This window comes from Heloderma suspectum, chromosome 13 (genome assembly GCF_057233095.1).
Source record: "Heloderma suspectum isolate Gila_16-S chromosome 13, 16-S_ref, whole genome shotgun sequence".
NCBI classification, from domain to species: Eukaryota; Metazoa; Chordata; class Lepidosauria; order Squamata; family Helodermatidae; genus Heloderma; species Heloderma suspectum.
This window is the reverse complement of record NC_139470.1, coordinates 5571797-5582347: the sequence shown is the minus strand read 5'-3', so window position 1 is coordinate 5582347 and position 10551 is coordinate 5571797. Positions and strand designations below refer to the sequence as shown.

The 10551-nt window shown below is 50.8% G+C and overlaps 1 protein-coding gene across 7 annotated transcripts in view; it reads right to left on the bottom strand.

Annotated features, from left to right (window-relative positions):
• KDM2B (lysine demethylase 2B) overlaps positions 1–10551 on the bottom strand; it is a 92824-nt gene that overhangs the window by 2209 nt on the left and 80064 nt on the right. For 4 of the 7 annotated variants that reach the window (XM_084820128.1, XM_084820130.1, XM_084820133.1 and 1 more), the window contains 7 exons: positions 9325–9411; positions 7844–8116; positions 5692–5730; positions 4026–4705; positions 3185–3348; positions 1632–1793; positions 630–848 (listed from right to left, as the gene is read on the bottom strand). In XM_084820128.1, the coding sequence (XP_084676254.1) occupies positions 630–848; positions 1632–1793; positions 3185–3348; positions 4026–4705; positions 5692–5730; positions 7844–8116; positions 9325–9411 (1624 nt within the window). The remainder of the gene's footprint in view (positions 1–629; positions 849–1631; positions 1794–3184; positions 3349–4025; positions 4706–5691; positions 5731–7843; positions 8117–9324; positions 9412–10551) is intronic. The other 3 variants (XM_084820129.1, XM_084820131.1, XM_084820132.1) reach the window with 2 other exon arrangements.

Sequence of the window (10551 nt, the reverse complement as noted above, 5' to 3'; positions counted from 1 at the left end):
TGCTGTGCCTCTGAGAGTACTGCTCTGGGCAAACCACCTTCTGTCCAGATTCGGCTAGGGCGAAGCAAGTCTGCTTTGCCTTTGCACGGGCTGTAGTTGGGAGTCTTCAATCACAGACCTTGCGGAGGCCCTCCAAGGAGGCTGCCCGTTAACATCTATGCAAGTTACTGTTGTCAGCTTGCTGCCTCCCTAATCTGAAGGTGCGCTCAAGACAGTAACTGGTGCAGCAACCAGAGGGGATGGGGAGGAGAGGTGCTCCTAAGGGGAGGCAGTCCTTCCTCTTGCTTACCCCAAAGGTTTACTGTTAACTCTGAAAGTGCCTCGACTATCTGAAATGAGGGTTGCAGGCCTCACCAGGAGCTAGAGGAGATGCACCCTCCTTGCCCTCTTTTCCCACCCTACACCTAGGATTTGCACTGCGCTGAACGGCTCATCCATAGCTTGAGTGGGAACAGCTCTCCACGTAAGACCAGGCAAAGGTGTGGCTGGCTCTCTGGGAAAGACGCCCAGAAAACGCAAAGACACAGATGGCATTGGGGAATGTATGAATGGGCTGAATTTCTGCCACCAGTCTGTTATTTCAGTGCATCCCCCACAAGTCTGTCCATAACCCAGCCCCCCCCGCATACCTTGCAAAATAACTTCTGTTAGGGAATCCCGTGTGGTGGTCCCCACAGCTGTGAGCAGGTTAATGGACTGATCAGTCATGTGGTTGCAGTAGCTGAGGCTGAGCCTGGACAGGAGAGGCATGTGCCGGATAATCAAGCGCAGGGAAGCATCCGTGATATCCAAGCCAGACAGGCGCAGCTCTGTGATATTGCGCAGTTTGCTTCGGTTGTCAATTTGGCCTGTGCAATGACAGGGGGAGGGGGTTATTATTTGCCTCGCCCATGACATGCCAGGTGGAGCTACGCAACAGCAAAAAGGAAGCAAAGGCAAACCTTTAAAAGGTTTCTTCTAGGGTTAAAGCAGAAGAAAATTGCATCTGAACAGCTGCCATAAATAGTATCAGGAGATCTTTAATTAGAGACAACAGAATGAAGTGCATTTTATGGAAGAAAACAGCGGAGTAACCAAAATAAAAGGGGTGTGTGTGTGTCCCCCTCCCTCATCCATCGATGTCTGGATCAAGATCTTACTCCTCTCCTTTGCTGTTACCTAGTCCCAGCCCTCCCGTCCATTTTTTTTAACAGAAAAAAATTATTTTTAAGACTCTGGAGACTTAACAACGCTAGCAACATGTGAAAGAGTGGTATATAGGCGAAACTTGGATATCTGTTCTGCTTTTACTGAAGTTTCCGTGCAACCTATTCTTTCTCTATATTTTTTCTTCCTAGAACATTGTAATATTTGAAACTGAGGATTTTAGAATATGTTGTTATATTTTTAATTTTTTTTGGTTTTGTTATGTTTTTGTTTTGTTAAAACTCAACAATAAAAAAATTGAAAAAACAAAACAAAACCTGGAGCCAAGCAGCAGAATTAAGTTGTATAGTTTTAAAAAGCTAACGTTCTCAGGAAAAACTGCATTGTACATCATCTTATATCCTAGGCCTTTTCCGCTCTTGTGGGAGGCACAGAGCCCTGAGTGCAAGGAAGCTCTTTTATCAGAGTTAACCAAGAGGATGTACCCGGCCTGTTGTCCGTGGGCGGCGACAAAAGGTCTCTCATTTGTGCATCTTTCAAGCCTTCCACCCACTGGGCATCTAGAGTTCGGAGGAGAGGACAACTGGAACTGCAGAGAGCTGACACTGCAATCCAGGAGCACCCTGACAAGAGCAGATCACGGAGACCTGGAGAGGCGAAAGAGAGAGAAACAAGAATTGAGCAGAGGCATGTGCGTGATGATCATTTTCAGCCATTGTGGCTTAAATAAGCCACTGTGGTTTGCAGCATGTGCTGGGTGTGCATTCCATAACCCAACCCCCACCCATAGCTTGTCATGTCTGAAGCTGGCAAGGGTGGGTTGTTGGCGTGTGCCACAAACCACGGTAGCTTATTTAAGCCATCGTGGCTGAAAATGATCGTGTAAACCTGCCTGGGGAGGAGGTGGTTCTGATTTCACAGTACAGGTTGGCAGATCCCACTCAAGACATTAGCACAGGGCTGCAGAAACTCTTTCACCACAAAGGCCAAACTCCATTTCAGAGCAGCTCTCTGAAGGGAGCTGCATTCCAGTGGTGTGCGTGGCCAAAATGCCAGTACAGTTTAGCTTAAAGCTCTTGCTGCTAGTGACAACCTTAGGAGAGACCTACACGAGAGCTGGGACACCACCATACCATGTGTGGCTGGGGATGGGGCCTCCCGGGCCAAGGTTCTGCACTACTGCATCAGAGAGTCTCCTGTCAAGAGCAGTCAAGAGACAGGAGTGACTGACCCGGTTCACATGGCACAACAGCCCACCGTGGGCTATTTTACCCCCAGGGGTTGCTGCACTGTGCCAGGTGCCTGCAGGGGCCATTTTTGTGTCTGGCTAGCCACGGGTTGTCGTGCCAGCCCATGGCTTGTCTTAGCGTTATCTGAGGGTTGTCTAGCCCCCAAAGCAGCCCCTGCTGCCTGGGTTAGCACAGCACAACTACCCACAGCAACCTGGGCACCCACAGGTGCCTGGCACAAAGCAACAGCCCCTGGGGTAAAATAACCCACAGTGGGCTGTCGTGTCGTGTGAACCAGTCCACTATTTCCTCTCCAGCTAGAAGTCCCGCCGCCAAGGGGACAGTAAATCAACAGCTCAAAAGAGCACCAGAAATGAAGATAATGGTGGCCAAGCTTTGAGGTGAGCCACAAGGCAAGTCCCTAGGACCAACGAATGCCATTCTGGAGCATGCGATAGAACGCAGACAGCTCCCTGAGCTGCTGGAGGCATACATGCAGGCCCGATGAGGTCTCCCTCCTGCTCCTGCCCGGTGTGCCACTTGCGGCAGCCACACTAGGAGGTGGCAAGGAAGGCAAGGGTTGCAGACAGGATCCCAGCCACAGCCGCTATCCTTTACATCAGAAGCGGATGTTGGGCTCTGAGGCCGAGAGGCCAAACTCTCAGAGCTTAAGAGGACGGACAGACTGGCTAGCTCAGGACCCTTCTCCACAAAAGGCGCGCGCATGCTGGAGACACGCCTGAGCCACTGACTCCTCATCTTGCTGGCTGGCCAGCTCCAGCCTCATTGTGTCACTTTGACAGCCATACCTGGGAGTCTGTTGATGAGCCAGCTCAGTTGCTTTTTTGATATGTTCGTCCAGCTCAGATCAAGAGTGACGGGCTGCCTCCTAATAATACCACTGAGCATGAGGGGAGTGATGGATTTGCAATGATTTAGGTCTATTTTGGTCCACAGTCTTTTATCACAGCACCTAGAGAGAGCAGGTGGAAGGTTTCATAAGAAAGCTGACTGGGCATTTGGGGGAGGGAGAGAGAGAAAGAGGGGGGGAGAGAGGGGGGGGGGAGACCTACACAATTTCATTAGTAACCTCAAAGCCACCAGGGATTAGAAGCTTAAGAGCAGACTGATTCTCAAATGTTGTGTTCACCAGGAAGTTTACCCAAAAGATGGATACTGCACCAACTTTTCCAGTGCCCAAGAGGGTATCAATCGGTTGTAAGCAGCCTGAACAGAGACTGTGACTCCTCCAGAGAAGACCATGGAGGTTTTCTTACAGCTGAGGAAGGTGCTTAAGTCTAAGCCTGATGCTCTAGAAACTGAATCACACTAAATGTCATGAAGTAGGAGAGCTAGAAGACCTAACCAGATACCCTCCTATACCAGTACATCTTTCTCATAGATCTATCTATTTACTTCTTTCTCAGAGACAGATAGCTCTATAAATGTGGGCACAGCACCTGCACTTTTTAAATGAAGTAATGAGGTCTTGAAACATTAACTGTTTTAAAACCACAGTTTTCAGAATTCTGCACGTACCACTGGAATCTTTGCTAGTTTGATTTTCGGTACGACCACGGCGCTCACGCTCTCTAGAGCGTCTCCCCTTCCTACCACCAAGATCCACGTACTGCCCGCCAGGCTCCTTACCATCTGTTCCAGGTCCGGCAAACCCTCATGCAGACACAGAGTTCGCTGTGGCTGAGGTAGCGGAAGACGGCCATCCAGACTTCCCTTTGCATCACATGGGCGGCCCCATCGTCCAGTGGGAGCGAGTCTGGAGGGGGGCTGATGGGGGGTGGCCGGATGATGTGGCGCTCCATCTGGACACACTTGGGGGGCGAGAGGGACGGGGGTGGCCGGGTGATGGCTCTGGGGGGGGTGCTGCTGCTGCGCAAGCTGGACAAGAGCTGGTGCCGGAGCTCTCGGGGAGCCCCGTTCAGGCCCTTGCTGAAGCGGTGCGGCCGCTCAGGGCACAGCAGCCGCTTGGGCTCCTCGTTCTCGCTCTCTGGCTCCGACTTGATGGGCTGGTGGTTCTCGTTGGCGAGGCTGTTCTCCGTCTTTTGGATCTCCTGGTTGAGTTCCTTGCTGAGCTCCTTGCTGAGCTCCTTATTGGGGAGACGGGCTTTCCGACGGATCTTGAACTTCTTCTTGTCTCGGGCCTCAGCCCCCTCCGAGCTGGGCCCCGCTGTGGGGGAGCTCGAGCGGGACTGGTCACTCTCCTTGCTTCTGGGGGGCTCCTCCGGGAGGTCCTCCTCAGGCTCCTGCTTGAAACGCCGCAGAGGCTTGAGCAGGGGGGTCCGGTCATCCGTGGCCTTCCACGACCGCCTCTGGAAAGAGAAGCGCTTGGCTCAGCACAAAAGGGAAGAACCAGAGGGGGGAAAGAAACCCAACTCCGGGCACATCCACTCGGCAGACTAAGGCGGCTTTAAGACTTCCTTTCCCTTTAGGGGGGAACCCCAGCATTTGCAGTTCTACGAGGAAAGCTTGGATGCCTTAACAGAAGACTTTCAGAACTTTCCACAAGCAACCTTGGGAATTTTAATTAACTGCCATGGCTCCACCAATTTAGGCTTGTAGTCCAGGCAAAGCCCGAGATTGTCAGGAACACAAAGCACCGCTTCGCACAACCATAAAAAGTGGACTTAAGTGTGAGCTGATCAGATGAGATGACAAAAAAACAACATACTGGAATTTTAGCCATCTCACACTCCTGCTCAATCTGTGCAAGAATGGCCTTGCTGGATTGAGGGAGACTGAGACCAGCATTCTCTGCCCAAACGCTGGCTTCCAAGGAGCCCACAAAGCAGGTCATGAGAGCATGTTACCCACAGCAGCCAGAAGGCAGGGGTGTAACTGCCTCCAGCTAACCCTGACGTCTAGCAGACATCGCTATCCTTCACTCAGCACAGCGTGAACTAGGCCTGAACCAAGCATCAGATTTCAGGGGGCAGAGGCAGAAGACGAACCTGCTGTGCTTTTCCTCATTTCTTCAGGTTCACAACTTGCTCCCTTCCAGGAGGATTACAGCAGCATACAATTTAAAGGATCCACACAAATTCCTAGAAAGCCAGCGTGGTGTAGTGGCTAGAGTGTTGGACTGGGAGTCAGGAGATCTGGCTTCTAGTCCCCACTCGGCCATGGAAACTCATTGGGTGACTTTGGGACAGTCACAGACTCTCAGCTCAACCTACCCCACAGGGTTGTTGTTGTGAGGATAAAACAGAGAGAAGGAGGATTATGCACGCTGCCTTGGGTTCCTTGCAAGAGGAAAAAAGGCAGGATATAAATGCAATAAATAAATAAGTAAACATACCTTTTTCCTGAACAGCTTCTCTTCTTTGCCCAGTTTTAGCTATAGTGAGAGGGAAGAAGAAAAATGCAGAGGTATCTTTTAAGAAAAAATATACCCACACAATACAGCAGTTAACACTTTAATGGGACTTTCTGGCAACCAAGGGCTCCAGTGCTACACACCAGATGTTTTGACTACAACTCCCATCAGCCACAGCCAATGGTTAGGGATTATGGGAGCGATAGTCTAAAACATATGGAGGACACTGAGTTGCCTACCCCTTCTATAGGCCATTAAGCTGTCTAACTCCCGCTGAATCCAATGGGATTTACAGTGCAATCCTAGGGTTGTCTGCTCAGAAGTAAGCCCCCCTGACTTACTCCCAAGTAAGGAGTAAGGATTGCAGCCGTAAACAACTTATAAGCAGGGTCACAATCAGAAGTGTTTTACAATTCACAACGTGATTAGAATCCTACATCCATCATCAAAACGTAACATAGATGAAAACGCTGGCCAGAATTAACACCTGCACATTGCGGGTGGGAGGAGGGGAGAACCAAGGACAGAGTCTGTTTTATTTGTAAACTGCTTCCGCTGCCGTTTTATTTTAGACGCTTTCTGCATTGTGATCAGCTCACCTTAGGCTGCCCCAGGTGCTTGCGGCCCTGTTGGTGCTTGCACACAGGGCTTCCCGGTTCACAATTTTTTGCCACTTTGCCGTACCAGCATTCGGCATCTAGAAATGGTTTGACCATCATGTTAATGTGATGAAAGGGACTGAGGAGGGGCGGTTGGGGGCGGGGGGAGATGTTTAGGAAGCACACGGGCAACAGATGGCAAGCGAGAGGGGCTCCTGCAGAAGACGTCATCCTCTGGTTAGGGCATTCCTGAGGGGGACAGACCAGGGGCAGAGCATGCCGTGTGGTCCTGCAGACGTTGCTGGGCTGCACCTTCCCTCCTCCTTCGGCTCTTCTGGCTAGGGCAGATGGGGGCTGCAGTCCAACCACGTCCAGCGGGCCACCTGTTCCGCAGCCCTGGTGCAGTCATAGCACGTTTTTTCCCCTGCCTGGCCACAGCCAGGGGATGTATTTGCAAGCACATGTCTTGTGACCCTGCTGGCCTGGCCGGGTTTTGTTTGGCTGGGATGGGCAGGGCAGGGCACCTTGAAAGAGGAACAGCCCTCAAGCGCCACCTAGGGGCTGAGAGAGGAAAGGAAGCTTGGGGGCCTGGAACTGCAGCTGCGCAAGGAGCTGCTTCATACCCGGTTGCTCTGCTGGGCGGCCTAGCTCAGCACCGCCCCCTCTGACTGGCAGAGGGTCTTGGACAGAGGCTTCCCCCTGACCAGACCCCTTTTAAGAACAGGAGATGCCGGAGAGTGAGCCTGGGACCTTCCGCACGCAACCCGCGTGAACTTCCTCACAGAGCTCCCCCCACTGCCAATGCCTTCCAAAGGACATGACGGTGTGGGAGATTCATGGGTCCCAAAAATTAAACAGGAAGTGAAGGCAGAAACAGAGTCTTTCTTGCTTCCCCCAAAGGGCAACATCATTTAAATCGTTTTAGGTTTTGTATATTGACATGTTATGCTCTATTTTATTATCTTGTATGTGTGGTTTGTGATCATGTGAATGGGTGGGAAGTGCCCAGGGAGCTTTGGGCGCTGGGTGGCACTGAAGTGAAATAAATAACTGCAGCAACAACAGGTATAGCATCTGACAAGACTCCTGCGAGGCTCTGGCTATTGGGTGGTATAAAAATGTAATAAACAAGGCAGCACTTGTGACGCACTCAGCAAACTCCTGCATCGCCGCTGCCGCCACCACCGCAGCCCTCTCCCTCTCTGACTGGCATGGCCCGGAGCCACAACGGCCTGGCAGTGCCAGCTGTGGCACACACCCTGCCCTTTGCTTGGGCTTGGTCAGGCTGATGCCTGTGCTGAGGAGCCAGGATGGACTCAAGCCATCGCTTGGGACAAGCAAAGGCCTCTGGATGGCCCAGCGGGCCAGAGTCCTCTTTTTTCAGACTGCCGATGTGGCACATCACAGCGGACCCTGCGGGGGGCGAGGCGGGCCGGCTAGTCATTTTCTTCCGGGCTCCTTCACACGGGCTCTCCCTTCCCCCTCTAAGGAGGGACCTCTGCAGACCCTGGAGGGGAAGACCCCCCTGGTCTTACCCGCTTCCTCATGGCGGGCTCCTGGGGTTTTTCAAATTTCCGTTTCCGGCGCAGATGGGCTTCCTCGGACTTCCTCCTCAAGAGAGGATCGAGAAGGGGCTTTTGGGGGCGCTCGTCAGATTTCTTCCGGGGGGGCTCCTCGCACTCCACTTTCCGCTTGGTGGCGTCTGGGACAACTTCCTTGTTTTCCCGGTTGATCTTCTGTTCTTTGAGCAGAGAGCCAGGGAGGTTTGACGCGTATTTGAACCCTGGTCCGCGCTTTTGCTTGTACGCCAGAGAGACAAAGCACACAAGCAAACTTTATATCTTATGCCTTTTTACTGAAGCTTATACGTGGCACAAGAAATTCAACCCTGCTGAACTTTGCAACTAAAGATCTCATGCCTGAATGTGCTTTTCCCTTCTCCTTCCTAATCCCCCTTTCCTTGTATGTCATGTCTTTTAGACCGCAAGCCTGCAGGCAGGAACTGTTTTGCCTATCTCTGTAAGCCACTCTGGGAACCGTTTTGGCTGAAGGGCAGAATAAAAAATTCTTAAAATAAATAAAATATACAAACAAACCCACTGGCTCTAACCAGATTTGTTACTAAGGGCCTGTTCACACAGAACTGCACAGTTGGAGCAACCCTCGTAGGTCCTCTTTAGAAGACCGGTCAGCACCCGTTTTCCACAAGAGCCATACTTTGAACTAAGCGAGGGCTGTGGGGCCAGCAACCCGCGGCTCACTAGTGGTGCAGGCAAAGGGTTCCCTGTGTGCAAAGAGCAAGTGGCTTTCCCCCTTACACACACCAGCTGCTACTCAGACAAGTCTCAGGTGCCCTTTGCACATGGGAGGAGGAGGTGAAAGAGGGAAATGTATCTGAAACCCTGCGGGGGGGGGCACGCAAAGGGTAAAAGACCCCCCTCCCTTCTCGGACTGGAAGTGGCTTTTCCCATATACCAAGGAGGGCCACCTGGAACTCTGCGGACTAAGCTCCAAACCAGACGGAAATCTTCTCGGGGCTGGACTGAGACTCGGCACAGGTTACACAGGAAGCCGCCTCGTACCATGTCAGATGATTTGTCTGTTTGGCCCACTGTCGTCTACTGCAGCCTTCCTCAGCTTGGTGCCCACTCCAGATGATTTGGACTTAAACTCCCATCTGCCCTGGCCAGCATGACCAATGGTTAAGAATGCTAGGAGCTGAAGTCCAAAACATCTGGAGATCTGCTTTCTGCCCGACCCTGCCCCTAAAACACATTCAGAGACCTCTGCAGCAGGCAGGGCGCCGTCTGGCAGACAGTGAACATCAAAATGGAAAGGGCTCCTTGAGGGCAGGAAGCATCATTCCCTGAAAGGCCAGGGCATCTGTGGCTTCCCAGTGACAGTGGGCGAAAAGAAGACATCTTTCGGAGCAACCTGACGTATGAAATGGAGGAGGGCCCGGGGGTCCACAAACCAGCCCCTCCTGGCCCAGGCAGTTCATCCCAGTGAAACTCACTTTCCCAGTTTTGCCGGCATGGTTGCACTTTGGACACTCCCAGCAATTTGGCAGCTCTTCATTGACCACGCCGTCCGATTCCCGCACCTGGGTGGAGCAGAGGGGAGAAAGAGAAGGGCATACCACACAGAGCTATGTACCATTTACTAATCTACAGGCAGGGCTGGCCAGACTTGGCACTTCACAATTCAACAAGTGTGCTGCTATCTGGTAGAATGTATGCACAATATGTACTTTTACTCATTTGACATAATGCACTCACTTCTTCTAGTCATTATGTAGGACAAGGAACTCCTCCCCTCCCCGCAAGCTCTGAAAATCTTATTCTGCACCTACTCTAATTTGCAGTTGTCACCAGTCATTGACTCCACACACACCTCATGCCATGAGGACTAGAAACTGATTAAGGCTGCAATCCTATGCACACTTATCTGATAGTAAGCTCCACTGAATTCAATGGGGCTTACTTCTGAGTAGACATGCATAGGATTGTGCAGTAAAAGTCCTACAGAAATGCTGTCAGTGAAACAATGACCCATTATGAGGTGGATACCTCGTGTATACAATCAAGTTTATCAAAATAACAAACATAGCTTTATGCAGCCAGTGAAATGCTAAACATGTTATCTACCTCTAAATTTCCAGAGAAAAAGCAAAGGGGTGTGTGTGTAAGCCGACTCAACAGACATGCAGTCTCACGATTTTCAAGAAAAGAGGCCAAATTTCAGCTGGAATTTTGACGTACTCTTTTTTCCCCCTGACCAACAGGCACCATTTGGACTTTTGGCTCCAGGCATAGAGATGTGAAGGCCCAGAAGAAAACTGGAAAAATTCAGGGGGGAAAAGTTTTCTCCCGGTTTTTCCCAAGGACTGTTTTTGTTTACCCCGAAAAATTGAACATCTTGGGGTTACAAAATATTTCCTTACCCAGCCTTTTCGCCCCACAAAATGATTTCTAAAAACTATGTAATAAGAACACTTTTATAGAAAGACTAGAGATGTAAACTATCTGGAAATAATGAAGCCATGGGGAAAATGGTTTTTTAATCCTCTCTGTAAGATTCTCAGCATAGTTATTTCTGCAATTCCTTATTAAAATTATTGATCTAATGTATCTTTTACCGATAGACATTTAGGGATGCTCCAAGTCATCAGTTTCCCAACATGTGAGCAGTCACCACTGTGCATTCTTGACAGTAAATGTGCATCCTTGACAGTTTGGGTTCT